A 19,645-nucleotide genomic window follows, 5' to 3' on the forward strand; every position below is an offset into this window, starting at 1 on the left:
GGCTGTGAAAGTAACTATTGACATGGGCTGATATCGAACAGACAACACAAATCTATTCACGTATTAATTCATTTATTGCAAGTACAAAACAACATGAACAATTTCATTTAGTAGGAATTGACATAGATTTAATTTAATTCAAATGCCAGGTTTAAGTCTCCTTCCAATGAGGATTTATTCAGACTGTAATGAGCTGCAGGGGAGAAGAAAAAATGTGTTAGGATTCTGTTAAAACAAATGATGCTAGTTAAAGAATTAGTTCAACAGACAAAACCTTCTTTCATCTTTTACTTGTCCATATAATGTTAAAAACTAGCTTTTAATTTGGGAAAAATGATAACCCCACAGTTTTAGAAACCATTGATGCCCACTGTAAAAACAACAACAACAAAACACACACATACTTAAAGTACTCTTTAAAACGCTAAGTTATTATTTAACTGGTTGAGATAAAAATATTTGGTGCTTTGTTGAATTATTTTTAACATTTATTGGGTTTTTTATTAATAACTCAAATTTGCATTATTTCAGTTAAATCTACTATTAAATATCTTGCCATTGTAATCACTAAAGATAAAGAACTAAGTGATACACTTAATATTTCTAATAGAATTTCTGAATGTAAAAACAGAAACATTTTTGTAGAAATAGAAACATTTCAATTTTTTATTAGCAAAGGGGACTCTCTTTCTAGAAGTATTTACCCTGCTAGTTCCCTTCCCATTTTTTTACAAGAAGATTTATTTAATTAATCAGTTGAATTATAATTTTATTTGGAAGAGAAAAGTTCATTATGCTAAAAAAAAAAAACAATAACGAAGTATTATAAAGATGGGGGTATCTTGCTTAGTGATAATAGTTTATAGCTTTATATCATAAAAATATATTTTTTAGAGTGTAGGTGGAATAGATCTCTTATTACGTTGTGATTTTTCAATACAAAAACTCGCTCTTAAATGATCAGAATTTCATAAGTATATATATATTTTTATAAGCATAAAGAATTTCCAAACATAATGTTTCCCCACGTTCACCAATTTGGAACAATAGGTATTTGTTTTCTTACAAACATTAGAGGTGTTTGGTCGGTTGTCCATCTATTAGACAGAGAGGGCGAGGTTCTGAGCCACAGAAATGTTTGTGAAAAATGTACTTTTGAATGTGATCACAGCAACACAATAGGGTATTGAAATCTATTCCGAGGGCATTTCTATTGATGGTTAGTAATGTGGTCATCAATGTAAATGACACCCTTCATCTGCCTTATTTGTTGATGAATGGACCAGATTTTATTCAGAGTGAAAGGCCTAATAAATTAATAAGATCAATATTAACCCAGGATAAACTTCCAATACAAGCTAGTATTAGCTCTATTATCGAATTAAGAACGATGTTTCTTTCCATCCCCATATCTCCTAAAGCTAGTACACATTAAAATATTTAATGATATTTACCCATCTTCAGAGTTTCTTAGACATAGATTTAATTTTGATCACAATTTTACATTCTGTAAGGTGGACATTAAAACTAATAATCTTTTTTTTTTTTTTAGCAAATTACTATATCCATGTCAAAATAACCATTTCACCAGCACTCTTCATTACATACAAACATTGATACAAACATGCGCTTCATAGCCGATCTATATAGAATTAGATAAAAACGCTTTCTCTACCTCCCGTGTTCCTCTCTACAGTTTTTTGAGGAAATGATAAGTTTATATAAAAATGAAATGATATATTATAAGTTATACGAGTAAAACAAGTAAATATTTTGGGTGAAAAACTGGAAATACATATTGATATTTGTTGCATTACATCAAAACATAATTGATCCAGCCTATTACAACAACCCCAAATAAATATTACAAACAGTTTTGCTAGCAGTATTGAGCTTTTTGTTAAATACCAACCAGCTAATGTTGTTACCAAATGCTAATAAACTACAATTATGCCAACAGTTGAATGGAATTATTTTATACCTTTTTTGGTGATTTGGCGAGTCAACAAAAATATAAGTCCACCCAGTAAAAGTAAACCAGCTGAAGAAACAGCTCCCACAGCAGCATATATCAGCATACTGGCACTCACTGACATCTCCTTTACTGGAAACACAAAATATTTTAGTAACATCCTTTGTAAGTGCAATTAAATGGATTGTTCACCCAAAAGTACTGCCATTATTATCTTCCCTTCCATTTACTCCAAGTCTGTTTGAGTTTCTTTCTTCTGTTGAACACAAAGAAAGACATACTGACGAATATTGGGGGAAAACAGCTTTTGTTTGTATTATGGATATCGGTGACTGTTTTTCCCAACATCCTTACAAATATCTAGTCTCATCACATCAAAATGAAAGTTTTTTAGGTTTTAGTATCAATATGTTAGTCCTAAAATAATATATTTTACTATAATCTAGTGTGCTCCAAAACAGTGACAAACGTCTCATTTTGAAGAAATAAACATTCACAAAGCATTGGTTTGGTATGGAAGCAAATAAGTAGCATAATTAAATAACTTTGGCACTTCCAGCGAAAGGAATCAATCATTTTATTGAGGTCTCCTCATACTCATACATTTTCTAACTAATCCAATGCTCTCTAATATTTAATTTGCCCCACCTCCTTCAAGATCTTAGTACTGCATGCTGAAATCGTTCATTTATTCACATCAAAGAGTGTTCAAATAAAAGAGTTTATATAAACACATGTGAATATAAGCCAAACTGAATGGCTTAAGCAGTGATATAAAAGTAAAGCTATTAAATGTAAATGGTGAGGAAATTTTCAATTTTAGGTGGACTATGCCCTTAAGAGTGCTTTCACTCTTGGTTCAATTGCCTGTTCAAATTGATATGTTCCTGGTCATACAATAACTTAGGTTCAGGGGGAATTTGGACTTACCAACACAAATGGGTGGTGAATGAGTCCAGTACCCATTGGAGGTGCAGACAAGCTGACTGGTTCCATTGAGCTCATGACTGTTTGCACACCAGAACATACACTGAGATCCAAAGCTAAAGTTTCCATGGGGGTGAGAACAGTTCATTGAGGGTGGAGGTCCCAGATCAGAAAGATGAGTAAGCCAGAGGGGCTCACAATGAACAACTGACATTCAAAGGAGAAATATATATGTATACATTAATATCAGTGCATATTTAATAGGGAAAGCCTAGCAAGCAATTTTTACTTTGTTTTTTTAGTAGGAAAAGATTATATAACTTGTATAGTTTAGTTATACTGTTAAGAATGTTCATTAATAAGAAATGGTTCCCAAATAATTTTGTGTTTGTCAAGTACCAGCACACGAAGGCATCTCCTGACTCCAGTTCCCAGAAGCTGAGCACTGTATATCTGGCTCTCCTGTTAACTCAAAGCCAGTCTCACACCCCAGAAGACACTGGGATTCATAGCTAAACAGAGAGTGAGGATGAGAGCAATTCATCCAGCCATTTTCTGGAGCGCTCAAAAGAGGGCACTCTTGAGCTATGTAAAAAATAATAACATGATTAAACGTTAGCATATATAATCTGATTGACTTGGTCATATCATGAAGTTTAGATGTAACATTTTAACATTTACTAAGGGGACAGAAATTATTACAAGGTATACAATGAATATATACATGATGATGTGCAATGGAAAAAGGGGAAGAGTCATCAGTGATTACCCAAGCAAAAGGGTGGGGTGTCTGTCCACTTCCCCATCTCCAAACACTCCATTTTGGGTGTGCCGTGCAGTTTGAAGCCTGCCTGACAGCTTACTTCACACACTGTACCAAAGCTGAACTGTCCATGGGGATGTGTGCAGGTTAAACTACCATGAGAGGGGTCAGTTAATGAGCTGCACTGCTGTGCTGTTGGATAGAGAATCAGAAGATCTGTGACACGACTTTACTGTCCATGAAATCTTACTATGAATATAGCAGTGCTAAAGGTTGTGCTTTTTTATACTTGTTTGAATTTTTGTGAAAACATAATAATGAATAATTAATAGTTGGGAATATTTTTTTTCTTAGAATGAAGAACATTTTAATGAACATAGTAGGCTACATTCTTTTGTGGAAAAGATTGATTCCATGGATGTAAAAAGTTCTTCAAGGAAATAAATATTACAAAAAGTGTATGATAGTGCAGAGTTAACCTAACAAACATACCCGTGCAGGGCCCTGCAGGCTATGGCAAGCTCACACCAAATCTAACCTGGCCCAGTGTGGGCTAGCCCAGAGCTGCAGGCTCAGTAATGTTATCAGTGTTGGCTAGCTCATTCGAGCCCAGAGCAGGCTCATGAGAGTTTAATTAATGGCTAAATGTTGGCCCATTAGAGTTGGCCCTGCATGGGTAAGCCTCACTTATCCCCCAGGAAGCCCTCACTATGCCCAAACTGGCCCTGCATGGGTAAGCAGGAAACATACAAAGAGCAGACAGACAGAAAAAAATGTTGACTAGCATATTTTGGCATGTTGTTAACATGATTTAGCACATACCTAGCATGTTTTTACCATTTTGCTAACACATTCTATCACATGCTTAATGTTTCAAAACATTTAGAATTATTTAGCAATTTACTAAATATGCATCTTGCTAGCATGCTCTTGTTTTTGAACATGTTTACACATGGTTAGCATGTTTGGGCACATGGCTAATGGCTTAAATATATTATGACAGTTTTATTATAAATGACAACAAAAAAGCATACAAAAAAAGCAGTGCAGCCGGCAAGTCTTCTCACAGACACACCCCCAACTTGGGGGTAGAAATAAAGTCCCAAGTTTCTCAGATTCCCATGCAATTAGGTTACAACTTTGTGGTGTTGTTCACATTTAACAAGATTTAATAGCACAATAAGGTCTGTTTTGCTTTTAACCATCTTATTTAAGAGTAACAAGAGTTTGTTTACCTTGACAGACAGAAAGCTCCTGCTTCCACTTCCCTTGTGAGGTGCAGTAAGTGGAATTAGTTCCATTCAAAGTAAATCCAGCTTCACACTCAAGCCAGCACTCAGAGCCATAGCTGAACTCCTCCAGCAGGTCATGACAGTGTACAGAACCATGATGAACAGACTCCAGAGCTTCACATCTTATGACTGAAAAGAGGAAAACAGCATGAGGACATGCCTTTATACCAATCTGTTAATAATTATTTCATGGTAAATATGTGACGTCACTCTGTCGAGAAATTTTGTTTGCTGCAAGAGGAGATTATACATTTTGGATTTATTAACAACTCAGTCTTGTCGAGAACTATTTTGTACCCTATACATTTTAGATATATAAATAACTGATGTTGTATTACAATGCTCCTACAGTCAATTCTTTCTGTCACTTATTCTCTAAGATTGTACTCAAATGTTTTTGCAATAGTAATGATAGAACTATGTTTCATTCAGTTTCATACCATAACATGACATTTCAGTGATTGTGATTATTTGATTTAAATGATTGATTAAAACCCGCTGAACCCCACCTTTACATGCAGGCGTTGGTGCTGACCAGTTGCCATTACTCAGACAGTTGAGTGTTGTATCTCCTCTGAGTTTGTATCCCACCTCACAAATAACCTCACAAGAAGTACGAAAAGAGAACTTCCCTAATGGATTGGCACAGGTCAGGTTGCTATTCACAGGGGTCACGAGAGGGTCACAAGCAACAGCTGAAATATATATGATATCAGTGATTAATTTTTACCATTATCTATACTAGTGAAATAATGTACTGAGTTAAAACATTCCCCCTTCCTATGACATTAAAGAAGTAAACCATGAAGTCAATTTGGATACACACAACTATATAAATTGAGCATAATTGGGTCAACCAATTCCACAAATTGCTATATAAAATGCCTAATAAATGTAAACTTCTTAAAGAGACAGTACACCTAAAAAAAAGAAAATGTACTCACTATTTACTAACCCTCAAGTGGTTGCAAACTTTTATGAGTTTCTAGCTTTAGTTGATCACAAAAGAAGAATTTTTAGAAAAGCAAATGCTATGGAAGTCAATAGTTTCCAGTTTCCTTCATAATATCTTCTTTTGTGTTCAACAGAAGAAAGTAAAATCAAACTGAATTTTCAGTTTTGCGTGAACAATGCTTTAAAATTATAGCTTTCTATGCAAACTAAATAATAATATTCCACATATGCATTGGTATTACATCATCCATTATGATAAGAACTGATAACAAACCTGTACAAATAGGTGCTGTGTTTGTCCAGTGCCCAGTGTGATCACAATGAGTGGAATCTGTGCCTCTGAGCACCAAACCCTCCTCACACTTAAACTCACAGCTGGAGTTGTAGCTATTGGTAGACAGGGGGTGTACACAGCTCACACTTCCATATTTTGGTGTATCAGAGAGAGGAGGACACTGTACAGCTGTGGGGAATCCAGAATTAAAACATGGTAAACTGAATATGTTGAACTTACAGTAACTGAAGATATCTTAGTACAGTGAATAATGAACGATACCATGACAAATAGGTGATATATGACTCCAGTTCCCCTGTTTGGTGCAGTGAGTGGAATTTGTACCATTGTGGACAAAACCAGAATCACATTTAAACCAACAAGTGGAGCCATAAGAAAACTCATCGACAGAGTCATGACATTGGTAGGAGCCGTTCGCGATGGGTTTCAGTGAGTCACACTTTACCACTGACAAAATGATTCAAACAAAACAGAGATTTTAGAGTGTGAAATAGTATATTTTAATAGTACATAGTTTCTCCAGAGCTCACATTGTGTTAAAAATTTAGATTCAGTAGCTCAGTATGACATTGAGGAATCATGTATCCCACCTTCACATACAGGCAATGGTGCTGACCAGTTGCCTTCTCTCTGGCAGGTTAGTGCGGCTCTTCCTCTTAGTTTGTATCCCTCATCACAGGTAACATTGCAAGAAGAACGGAAGGAGGATTTTCCCAGTGGATCAGCACAGGCCAAACTGCTATTTGCAGGGGCCAGGAGGGGATTACAGGTCACCACTGTGATAAATCCAAACCATATTGATTAAATGGTTATGATGATTGAAGGATTACAAAACTGCACAAGGTTTATTTTACTAGCGCATATTGTTATTCTTCAGGTGAACAATTAATGTTGAATGAAGTCAATCAACTGAAGTTAATTTTCAATTAAAGCCTGATAATTTGCTTGGCATTTGGAATGGCAGTCCTTCTCTGTTGACGTCGGTTTGACATCCCTATATTTTTAACCAGACCCCTCTTAGAAAATAATGCACAAAAAGAAAACCACACCCTCTACTTAACTCGTTTCAGTTGAAAGTACATCAACATCCTATAATAAAACTCTAAACTTCCATTTCACGTGAACTTTAAAGCTGTAATACATTTTTTTTTTATTTATCTAAATTGCCTTAAATTTATTGATCATCGACTAAATATGCTATCATGGCTTTATCTCCTCTCAAAAATATAAACATTGAGCCTTTTAGGAGCCTTCAAAACAGAGGAAATCACTTTCACTTACATCAATGCAAGGCAAAAAGACATTATGAAAAATACTTTAACAAGATGAAAGAATCCGATGTAGTGATGACGGGTTTCAGCTGAGATTTTTTTAAAGGTTGAGATAATTTTTTCATTTGCTACGAGAAATGAAAATATAGTAAACTCCAAATACAGTTATAGTAATAAGGTATAGTATACTGCACACATTAGCCCTTCACTGTCAAACCCATTATATATTAGTAAAATATTGTGAGAACAAAAAGGGTGTGGAAAAACAGATTTTTTTTTACAGGACATACAGTTCCAGAGTGTGTCTTAGCAGTCTTACAAAACATTAAAATGTTTCACAAGAATTGAAGGGAAGTGCACTATTATTTGCTATCAGCACTTACTACAGTACCCCAGCAAACAATTTTATGTTTATTAATATCTAAACGTAGACATCTTGGTTAAAACAAGGCTAAACTTGGGCTGTCAGTGAAAATCTAATAGACATAGAATAGCCCAAAACTAGACTAGTTGTCAAATAGACAGACTTTAAACAGTATGTGTGGTCATTTATGTCTGTTTATTTGACGACTTGTCTACTTTTGGCCTATTCTTAGATGTCTATTAGATTTTCACTAACAGCCCAAATTTAGCTTTCTTGTAGCCAAAATGACTATGTTCAGACGTCTGTTAGACATCCTTTAAAAAGAAAAATGCTTACTGGGACACTAATTGTAATCTGTCCATTATGTGGCCTTTGTTAAGCCTAATCTACATTTATATTCAGTGTTTATGAATCAGCAACTCTGTACCTGTGCAAGTGGGGGCTTTGTCTGTCCAGTGGCCAGTGTGGTCACACCAGGTTGTCTTTGAACCATTGAGCTCAAAACCCTCCTTACACTCAAACTCACAGCTGGAGTTGAAGCTATTCATGGAAAGCGGATGAGTGCAGATCATTGTCCAACCACGAGGGGCATCAATGATTGCCTGACATTTGACAGCTGTAATGGTACAACATTTTTAACAAGTAAAATCAAACAACAAACAACAAATTGTCAATAACATTCAAATAGTTTTTTTTGTTTATTACCCACCCTGAAAAAAAAAGAAGAAATTATTAGTACTTTTCACAAAAAATTTGAAAGAGACCTGCAAAAAAAAAACTGGTCATCAGCACAGGACATCTCTACTGTAGACATGCAGACATAAATCCATTGCTCACATATAAGCTAATAAATAGAGTTACTAAACACTCTTTAAAATAAAGAAGAACTTATCTTTAACAACCTTTTGTGGACTGGAAAATTTCCATGAATGTTATGTGAATCAACAATGATTTTTAAGCTGTGAAGTACAATTTATGCATAGCAACCCAGTATGGTCCATACCCTGACAAACAGGAAGGGTGTCGTTCCAATGTCCTGTTGTCAAGCAGTGTATCCTCTCTGCCCCCACCAGATTGAAACCAGTGGCACATTGGAACTGGCATGATGAGTTAAAGTTAAACTCTCCAAAGGCGCCGTCACACTTCACAAGACCTTGCTGTGGGTTTTCAACTGGCTGGCACTGGACAACTGCAATAGTGTAAATGGTCACTTAGCAAGAAAACACACAATTAACATTTTGAGTTTGGACTGGTTCTACTGCACCTTCTTCACAGCGTGGACCCATGAATCCAGCGTCACATTGACATGTGTAGTTCCCAATAGTCTCCACACACCTAGCATGCTCACTGCAGGATATCTCAGTGCAAGAGGCTGCAGTCAATAACATTTCATTTGTATCATACTACAAAGTTAAATGTGAATTAAACAGCAAATAGCTATCTGTTAAATACCTGACTGAACATTCAAAATCCATGCTTTAAATAAATTATACAATTACATTATAAACTATCATTTAGCCATGCACATAAAAAAGTCTGTTTAAATAATTACTGATGTATTTTGTCATAGTGTGCGAATTATACATTGATGATCAGGAGGTCAACTGTTTCGGTTAGTTGGTTTAATACATGCTTAAGTCATTTATGTATTTATTTTTTATTACATCTAGTTTATTAATAAAACATATTTAAGTTTTCACCCAGCAGGCACACAACATCATAAGATGTTAATATTAGGTTAGATTTAGGTCATGATGTGAGGTGACCAAAATTTAATGTCTAGTCAGCATCTAAGGATAATGTTATTTTGAAGTCCAATAACGACATCAAACAACGTTGATATTTGGTTGATTTTATTTTGTGTTGTAAAGTGACCAAAATCCAACGTCTGATGGATGTCATAGTGGTAACTTCCACACAACTTTAAGGTGAAACATAAGTAGATGTTGATATTTGGTTGATTTTAGGATGGACAATGAACATCGACGTTGGCCTGATGTCGTGTTCTGAGGTCAACCTGATTTTCATTTCCAAACAAAATCCAACATCCCCACGATGTTGGGGTACAATGTCAACATGACATCATGTTGATGTCCTGTGCCTGCAGTCCAGCATTTTGAGAAATATTTAGTGTACTCTGACCTGCAGTATTCTCTGATTAGCTATTTCAGATGTTACTGTAGGTTAAACTACGAACTATGCGTCTAAGTTGATTTTATTTTCAGGCTAAATATGGATACAAACACCTATTTTACAAGAAAACAAAGTCTTGTGAACACAATGTCTTATTGGTGCTCTAGATCTGCCACTTTCAGACTTTTTTCTCGAATAGATTGGCGCAATTATACATTAGCAATTGTTTGACCCGTTACAGGTGTGGTCAGATGTGTATTTATTTATTCATTCAATTTCCTTTCAACTTAGTCTTTTTATTAATCTAGGTTGACCACAGCGGAATGAACCACCCACTTATCCAGCATATGTTTTACGCAGCGGCAACCCATCACTGGGAAACCTCCATACACACTCATTTACATACATACACTACAGACAATTTAGCCTACCCAATTTACCTATAGCGCATGTCATTGAACTTGTTGGGAAAACTGGAGCACCTGAAGGATACCCATGCCAGCACGGGGAGAACATACAAACTCCACACAGAAATGCCAACTGACCCAGCTGGAGCTTCAACCTTCTTGCTGTGAGCTGACAGTACTAACCACTGCACTACTGTGACACCCAATGTGTATTTTTATTATCTATTGTTTTAATTATTAACATTATAATTTAAAATACTGATCAGAGTTAAATATTTCTCAGTATTAAACACCTGACTCCCTATACATCTTGTTTTCACCTCTTTTAGGGGTGATCAAGCGTTAATGAGGGGGTCAATCCCCCCAAACCACTTGTAATTCGCACACTGATTATCATATATAATTATCACATATAAGTATTTATGGTATATTAAATCATGAATAAATATACAACTTTTAAATATGTTTACAATTAAAATTCACCTAAATAACACACAGTTGCTTTCTTCTTGCTGCACCTCTCGTCGTTCCACTTGGCAGTGTCTTTGTTCCTCTTGATGTAAATCTCCACACAGTCTTCTCCAGTCCCCTGGTTATTCGGTTCATTTGTCGCCCAGTTTGCTGCTTCGACGGTCAAGCGCTTTTTGGTCCCAACCCATGTCCAATGGCCGTCAATCTTCCTAATGCCAATCCAGTAGTATGCCCGATGGAAGGGGAGGATTTCGTTGAGGTATGCAATTTCTGCCTGGTTTTGGATGGCCACCATATCCGTGAAATGCGTTTGACACCACTGACGAGCTGCTGTCCAGTCCAACTTACTGTCGATGTTGTAATGGTAAGTCCAGGCATTGACTGATAAACACAGTGGCGTGGCATAAAAATGTGACTGTTAATGTTTGTTAACAAAAAGGACTTTCACGGTAATCGCCTAATTTACTGCTTAACTTATTCAATCAATGCAGTGTACAGCCCCTTGCTGTCTAAAAATTTTATAAAATTAGCCAGGGTGGGTGGTTCGAAAGCCCCACTGACAAAGTTCCTACATGGGCTCACTTGTCCCATTTGACTACTATGCCAACATAAATTGTGAAAACAATCGATAGAAGAAGGCTTTAATACAAATTAAAATTGTAGTTTTTCAAATGGCCAAATTCTGACTGAGGAAAATTGAATGAGCTGTCCAGTTTGTTATTTGCCTAGGTAGGGCCAGATAGAATCTGCGCATATTTTTGGCTATTTCTGTGGAGAATTTTGTACAAAATCTGTGGATCTATGCGGAATGATTTTAGCAATATCATAAATAAAACATATATTAAACAATATTTGAAATAATTCTACATTTTTAACTTATTTAATGTTTATAATGCAAATCCAATTAGTTCCACTTATTTGGTAAACAAAGCAAGTCTCTCGTATTATATATATATCTACTAAAAGACAGAAAATATTACTTTACACACTATTGTAAATAAATCATATGGACATTTTAATATTATTATTATATCACAATAATATTTGTGAAACAAATTTAAAAATGAAATAAATACACATTTACACAAGTAAATACATAGACCTAATGATTGGCAAAAAAATCAGCGGGATTTCTTTGGGTGTAGATTTCATGTGGGCCTACCTATAGGCTACAGTTAAAACAAGTTTAAAGCAAGTTTTAACAGATTCCTAATTGTTTTTTTATGTGATTGAAGATAAATTGATAATAATAAATGTTCATATTTCTTTATGAATTTTTTTTAAATGCTAATCTCATAACATTATGTAAAAAAAACTTACTTAATGTAAGCACTTCAACAAAATTGTAGAAAATAGTTTTCGTACACCATCTGACAAGCTAATCCAGCAATGCTTAGTTCTTAAAATATCACTAAAATGCAGTATTTTAACCTGATAAATAAATAGAAAACTAGGTGAATAACTGCAAGTGTCCACTTTTTTTTTAGAGAAAAGAACCACCTCTTTCAATAGGCCTGTGTTTAGGTAAAATGTCAAAGCAACCATGTTACACCCAAATCCAGGTGACAGTTTTTTAATATATATATGTATTATTTGTATTTTTATGCATTCTTCTGTCACAAACAGCCACACAATAACCTGCTCAGCCAAGATTATAATTTTAAAATGTAGAGATTAAAAATATATATACATCTTTACAAGAGTTTCTTGTAAAACCTAAATTTGGATGAGCAGCAGTACATACTTTTTTTTAAAACAGATCCTAATATGGCTGTCATTATAGTTCTAGTTCTTGGTGTGAAAATGTCAATAAAGAAATAGATTAAATGAGAACATACCATTATACATTCCAGTCATAAATACCAGAGATCCAGAAAATAGAGTAATATGCACCAACAAAACCATCTGAGGAACGTGAGAAACGCATGGAGGTGGTCATTTATTTTTCAACCCAACTTTCACATTTAGAAATGAATTAATTAGTTATTAACAAAGGTAACATGATAATAAATAATAATAGATAATTACTAATTACTTATGCATGTTATCAAACTAAAGGCTTCAGAGGTCTAAATGCTTTAAAAGTTCATTTTTAGATTCATACCCTATATAACATACACACACATAACTGTAATAAAAAGCAAGCCTTACCTTTTTTTGACACAATTCAGTTTTATTTGCATGAAATCTGAAAGGAAATTTACAGAGCAATGCATACAAAATTACTGTCAAATGTGATTTACTATTTAGACAGTTGCACTGCATGGGAAACAAGTCACGGGAAATTGTGTAATAGCGCTGTCATTAAAAGGACACATTTCACAACTGTTTGTAAAAGACAATTGAAGAGTTCAGATGCAAAAACCTTTAAGTCCCATCTGAAATTTTCTCCTATATAAGCATTTTTCTTCAGCCTCCAATATTTTTGTTTAGTTATTTCACTTTAAAGGCAATGCAAAGAACCTATTTTTTGCCAAAAAAAGTGGATTTACTGAACATACACACAGGAGCTTGCCAAAAATGCTCAGAAGAATTTTTCAGATGGCATTTAGAGGTTTTTGCATCTCAACTCTTCAATCGACATACCAAAAATATTGTCTTGCTTTTCTTAAAAACAAATAAATACTAAAGATTCTTATTTTTTTCATGTTTGAGAATACAAAGCATATAAATAGAATGAAATAAAGAAGAAAAAAGACCAAAATGGTTATGCTGAACATAGAGGACCCTCTAGTGGCGGAGGTTCTGCTTCATATGCTGGATTTATAGTCTCCTGTTGTGTTCTACAAGAAAACATTGTGAATTAAGATTTCCATACATCCAAATCAGTGGTAATGCTAAAACAAAATTACACATAACAACAAATTACCTTGATGTTACCTTTTTACCTAAAGCCAAAATTTAAAAGGAAAAAATATTAGATGATATATTTTTCTTCATACATACTGTAATTGTGGTATATTATAAATTATAAATTAAAGATCACAAAACTCACTCTTTCTGCAGATGCAGCAACCACATAAACAACCACAAAACATTGAGATGACAGCCGATGCCAAAAGTGCAATTAGAAAATGGATATAGCCTGAGGAACGATAAAACAAGTGTCAGTGAGCACTCTAAATCTTTTTATATTCATAAATCATGATTAATCTGTTATTTATTCACATTCACATCTATATAATTTCATTAAATAAACATGAAAGCTTTCTGCCCTCTAATAGGTGGAAATAATACTGACTAAATGTTACTTTTCAATGCTTTTTATTCAGGATTATTTATATATGTAAAATAAAAATAAGTTTAGGGTTTTCCAAACATTTCTTTAATGTAAGATCACAAAATAAACTATACTTAATAAATGTGGTGCACAACTGTAAAGTACAAACTTACTTGCACACATCATTGGATATGCACATTCCCATGTATCGTCAGCTCTGTAGGAAAACCGAGAAAAACCCAGCAGCAGATGACCAGGAGGACACTGAACTGTACAGGCAGACCTAGAGCTGTCATGTGCTTCAGTGCAGTTTATCAGTCTACCACCAAACAACAGAAGGGGAAAACACTCCGCTGCAACAGGAAAGCAAAACTTAATCTCACATAATAAATGATAGAAAAGTGGAAGGTGATAAATTCTTGGTGATTAGACCTTGAAAACGGGTGGACCTCAGTGGCTCATGTCAAACTAAAGTACACCATTTTACAATACATGAGCATAAACATTTATTGGATTTATTTTTGTTAATTAATTTTTGCTGAAAATTGAGGTGGTCAAAAATGTGTAAGAAAAAGCATGCAAAAAAAGTCCAGCTATTGAAAAACTAGTTTCACTAGATTTAATCTTTACTAATCTTTATTTTTTAAACTACTGACCTTCCAAATACAATTGTTTTTTGTGATTTAGAGAATGTTTTGGCTAAAAATAAAAATTTAATATATGAACTTTTAGACAACACAATACTAATGTAAACTTTAGAAGTGTTAAAAAAAACAATGTGTGGTGGAATAACCCTGATTTTCAGTCAAAACAAATGGAAATATTTTATTATTCTGACCAATTGTCTGAAAAAACACAATATATTTAAGTGATATTTGTTAAAAGAAATCATACTTTTATAGAATAAAACAAATATTCATATTTTACTCAAACTTTAAATACAATAAATGAAAGTGGTCTTCTAATATATATCTGATGATATAGACTTTGTGTTTGTGTTGTAGCTCTACCAATCATCAGTAAACCACAGATTAAATACAATACATTTAATTAGAGAAGCTCTCAATTCAAAGTCTCAAATACAACATTAACATATAATGCATATAGATGCTGAGTTAATATATTGTTTTAGTGCACTGTCTGAAATATAAACTGGTTTGTCTGTATAGTGAACGTTAATGTATATTCTTCTCATAATGAATCATAAGTCTTGCGTCATTGAAAAATAAGGTATATATCCTCCTGAGACCCCGCGCATTGACTTATGTCCTCTGTAGTGGACATTGCGTTTTCATGAATTTTCTTTGAATTTTTTGAGCTACTCTGTCAAGTCCTGTTATACTGTTCAGATGACATCCTGAGCTTTCTTGTGATATGTCATTTGATTGGCTGGCATGCTATGAACCACTTCTTACACTGCATCCAAAATGACCGACAAACAAAAAAAGCACATTTTATGGGAAGGAGAGAGGTATGTAAAATTTAGCTTTTTAAATGATTTTTTACTATTAATATTACATATATATTTGTTTATTAAAGTGTCAGGAACAATACATTTAGCTTTCAAATCTGTTAACTTGTTTGTGTTTCAAAATATCATCCTTTTTTAAAATGTCCACTATAGTGAACACTAGGACCATCTCAATTAATGGCTGCATGTTGTTGGAGGCAAAACTGAAGCAGAGAGGATTCTTTATAAGATAGTTGAGGGAGACTCTGATTTAGAGTATGACAATCAGACAATTAGAGAATTAGAGACAATAAGAGAATGACAATCAGTTTTAAATTGCTGTAACGTTAAATTTGTTTTGGATTAACATCACTTCTTTTTTTTTTCTTCTTTTTTTAAGTACGGCTCTATTTCAGGCTAAACTATTTCCGGGATTTCAATACAAAAAAAAAATTATTTTGTTTTGTTACATTAATATTGGATTAATTTCCCTTTACAGCCATATCCTCTACAGTTTTGTTGTCTGAGTGGGGGACGTTTCAAACTAAAATGGTCCTGTGGTCCACTACAGTAGACATGCTGTAAAACTAAAACTAAAAACAAAATTTAAAAACTCTAAATTGTAGAATTTTTTTGGGGTCTCAGGAGAAAATAAGAGGTAATATTGATTTAAACATAAAATTATACTGAAAAATATACCATACCTGCACAGGAAGGTAGAGGTGCATTCCATGCACCTGATGAATTGCAGTTGAGCTCAGCTGTGCCTTTCAGTTTATAACCAGCTGCACAGGAGAATTGACATTTTGAGTCAAGGGAATAATTCCCGTACAGTCCAGAGCACTCCATCCAGCCTTTGGTTGGTGTGGAGAGGTGCGGACATGAAACAACTGCAGAGAGAGAAAGAGAGAGATAGTCAGTTACAATAATATGTAGTAGTATTATATATTTAGCAAAGTATATTTGTTTAGACCCCTTTAGAGAGTCACCATCATCATACACATGCACATTTTTACAGCTATCTTTATTGGCACATGCCACGACTTCATGTTTTTATACCATATACAGACTGTATATTCTGTCCCCTTACCCCAAACCTACCTCTTTAACTAAAATACTTTGTCCTGTGTGATTTATAAGCCTCATAAGCACCAAAAAATGTTTCCATAAACTTAAAAATTACTGTTTTTGCTATATTGAGGGCACATTTTGTTCCCAACACTGTGATGAATGCCAGAAGAATACATAAATGTTGGGTTTTCATCATTTATGGGGACTTCCTATATAGGTTATGCCTTTATACAGTACAGACTGTGTATTCTGTCCCCCTACCCCAACTCTACGCTTATACCCAACAGCATTTGCATCACTTCAAAGCATTCTGCAAACTATCACTTTAAAGTATAATCACTTCATTAATAGCTATAAACCATAAAAATTCATTTTATTAACTTTGTAGTTGTTGTATGTATTGAAATACTTTATTTCTGACCTGTGTCACATTGTGGCCCCAAGAAACCTGGTTTACACACACAGCTGTAGTCGTTGACTTGTTCTTCACAGACTTTTCTATCACCGCACGTTATGTTAGGGCAGTGTGCTTAAAGAAAATATACAGATTATTTATATATGAAGATCTAGTATGCTCCCATGGGAAATAAATTAAACTAAAAAAACTTCTTACCTTTGTGACACACGGGGTACTTTGGGTTACTGCAGCTATCATCGTTCCAATTTCCACTTTTGCTTAAGCTGGTAATGTACATTTCTACACAGTTTTCTTCAGACAGTCGATTATTGGGCTCTGTTTCTGCCCAGTTTATATAGTCTGCAGCCTGTCCATTGGCAACCCACATCCAAGTGTCATTGATCTTTTTCATTCCAATCCAGTAGTAAGGAGCAGAGTTTAGTTTTGGCAGCTTTTCTTTCAGAGCATTTGTCACGTTTTCATTGTGGACCATCACAATGTCTGTGTGATGAGTTTGACACCACTTTCTTGAATCATTCCAGGTCATTGTTTCAGTATGTGTGTGATATGTCCATCCTTCAACATTGACTAATATTTTGACATGAAAGATTAATATTATTTCACAAATTGATGTAATTCTTTAATGAAAAGGATAAAGGTAGAATCTACTCACCCATTATCATCCAGAGAGGCAAGAAAACTCCTATGTGCACAAGTATAGCTCTATTTTTTACACCACCTTCAGTCTAAACAATAAAAACAGCCATTTAGTTGCACATATTAATATTTGTAATGAATCAAAACACTTACAATAAAGTGGAAAATTTCCTAAAAGATGCATACCATGGTCCTCTTCAGTCCTCTTTTAAATCAGTCACTTGTTTTCAGCAGAATACTCTTTTTCTTCTACACATAAAGACACTTTTGCTTTAAGTCTGTTCAAAAAGGGTTTTCCCGTCATATTTATTGGTCATTTGCATTAAATGGCAGGATGTTTCATCACAGGATTGACTAACATTATGTAACTAGCGGGAAAGATGTAAAAATTTCTTGATTAAATAAAAAAAAGGTTTTATTTATGTAATTAGACAAAATAAGATCAACCCTATATTTAAATAATATTATGAATAATAAAATGTTGGTAATTGATGGCATTGAACTCTTCAAGGACACTCTAAAAAAATGTTTTTAAGCGTCAGCTACCTAAAAGCCTCCCCCTGATTACATGCAGTTTCAGGGAAGGACACAGTCACAGGATACGTCCAGATGAACATGACCTGGGTTATTTCAACAAAACCTTTCATTGCAATCACAATGCTAATGAGTTCATGTAGTTGAAGGTGAGGAAAGATTAAACGAGAGTGCAGCAACTTTAATTGAGACTCCAGTTTGCTTTTAGATTACTGACGTTTGGAGTTGGAAAACAAAGAGGGATCAAAGAAAAATGTCACTAAAATAAATTATAAATACCTGAATTCAATATAACAGTACCAAAAAAATAAACAGCAAAAATATTATACACTTACCGGCAAATTTATTAGGTAAACCTGTTCAACTGCTCGTTAGCGTAAATTTCTAATCAGCCAATCACATGGCAGCAACTCAATGCATTTAGGCATGTAGACATGGTCAAGATGATCTGCTGCAGTTCAAACCGAGCCAGAGGTCAGAGGAGAATGGCCTGACTTGTTCCAGCTGATAGAGAGGCAACAGTAACTAAATAACCACTCGTTACAACGAAGGTATGCAGAAGATCATCTCTGAACGCACAACACGTCGAACCTTGAGTTGGATGGGCTACACAGCAGCAGAAGACCACACTGGGTGCCACTTCTGTCAGCTAAGAACAGGAAACTGAGGCTACAATTTGCACAGGCTCACCAAAATTGGACAATAGAAGATTGAAAAAATGTTGCCTGCTCTGATGGGTCTTCATTTCTGCTGAACATGACAATGAGTTTACTGTACTCAAATGGCCTCTACAGTCACCAGAACTTTTGGGATGTGGTGGAACGGGAGATCTGCATCAACAACATGATGCTGTCAGGTCAATATAGATCTCTGAGGAATATTTTCAGTACCTTGTTGAAGCTATGCCACGAAGGATTAAGGCAGTTCTGTAGGCAAAAAGGGGTACAACCCGGTACTAGTAAGATGTACCTAATAAAGTGGCCGGTGAGTGTATATTATCTTACAAACTGAAAAGTTTAATTAAAACGGTGTATAGACGTATGCATTTATTTATTTGCATGGTTTTACAACTTTGAAAACAAACAACTATGTTTCTGTTGAGCTTTTGAATGCAACGACTAATCAGAGGCTTTTGGATTGGTTGCAACACAACTCACTCTGGCTATATTTTGTGCTCTTGCTAAATTCAACATAAAATAACAACCAAAGTGCAGATACGAAAGTTATTGGATTTTTCTTGTAGTGATTATGCATGTTCATGTTTTGTTATTGCTGTCAGAATATTATCTCTAAACACACCCTTATGTTAAAGAAGTTTATTCGCGTGTACTGTTGGTACACTTCTTTTAAACTACAAAATAAGAGCATACTTTGAGTCTACTCCTATGTATGTCTCTAAAATGTACTTCCTTACCAAAAAGATCTATTCAAGTGTACTAATAGTGTACTTCTTTTAAATTTAAAAAC

General features: G+C 34.5%; 2 protein-coding genes across 9 annotated transcripts; both read right to left on the reverse strand.

Annotated features, from left to right (window-relative positions):
* Positions 1-55: 55 nt before the first annotated feature.
* On the reverse strand, positions 56-13,468 carry selp (selectin P). Of its 8 annotated transcripts, none has more exons than XR_012395698.1 (16): positions 13,001-13,468; positions 12,688-12,754; positions 10,862-11,230; positions 9,103-9,210; positions 8,842-9,027; positions 8,266-8,454; positions 6,794-6,979; positions 6,465-6,650; positions 6,183-6,371; positions 5,464-5,649; positions 4,898-5,083; positions 3,669-3,854; positions 3,299-3,484; positions 2,903-3,106; positions 1,982-2,228; positions 56-193 (listed from the first exon to the last, which is right to left on the reverse strand). XR_012395698.1 is itself a non-coding variant. In XM_068215568.2 (16 exons), the coding sequence occupies exons 1-16, from the start codon at positions 13,112-13,114 to the stop codon at positions 129-131; spliced, it is 2,730 nt and encodes a 909-aa protein (XP_068071669.1). In that variant the 5' UTR covers positions 13,115-13,468; the 3' UTR covers positions 56-128.
* LOC141379357 (L-selectin-like) lies at positions 13,002-18,149 on the reverse strand. Its single transcript, XM_073933460.1, has 9 exons — positions 17,831-18,149; positions 17,661-17,733; positions 17,204-17,575; positions 17,012-17,119; positions 16,224-16,409; positions 14,243-14,422; positions 13,845-13,934; positions 13,719-13,737; positions 13,002-13,632 (listed from the first exon to the last, which is right to left on the reverse strand). The coding sequence occupies exons 1-9, from the start codon at positions 17,831-17,833 to the stop codon at positions 13,557-13,559; spliced, it is 1,107 nt and encodes a 368-aa protein (XP_073789561.1). The 5' UTR covers positions 17,834-18,149; the 3' UTR covers positions 13,002-13,556.
* Positions 18,150-19,645: the final 1,496 nt, after the last annotated feature.

Source organism: Danio rerio, chromosome 20, assembly GCF_049306965.1.
Source record: "Danio rerio strain Tuebingen ecotype United States chromosome 20, GRCz12tu, whole genome shotgun sequence".
NCBI classification, from domain to species: Eukaryota; Metazoa; Chordata; class Actinopteri; order Cypriniformes; family Danionidae; genus Danio; species Danio rerio.

Coding starts and splice junctions, on each gene's coding strand:
- selp (XM_068215568.2), bottom strand. CDS start 13,114: ATGCAGTGCAACTGTCTAAATAGTAAATCACATTTGACAGTAATTTTG. Junction 6,980..8,265: donor CAAAGCCCCCACTTGCACAG/GTACAGAGTTGC, acceptor GATTTATCACAG/TGGTGACCTGTAATCCCCTC. Junction 5,650..6,182: donor CACAGCACCTATTTGTACAG/GTTTGTTATCAG, acceptor TATATATTTCAG/CTGTTGCTTGTGACCCTCTC.
- LOC141379357 (XM_073933460.1), bottom strand. Junction 17,576..17,660: donor GCCTCTCTGGATGATAATGG/GTGAGTAGATTC, acceptor TCAAAATATTAG/TCAATGTTGAAGGATGGACA. Junction 16,410..17,011: donor GGGGCCACAATGTGACACAG/GTCAGAAATAAA, acceptor CTCTCTCTGCAG/TTGTTTCATGTCCGCACCTC.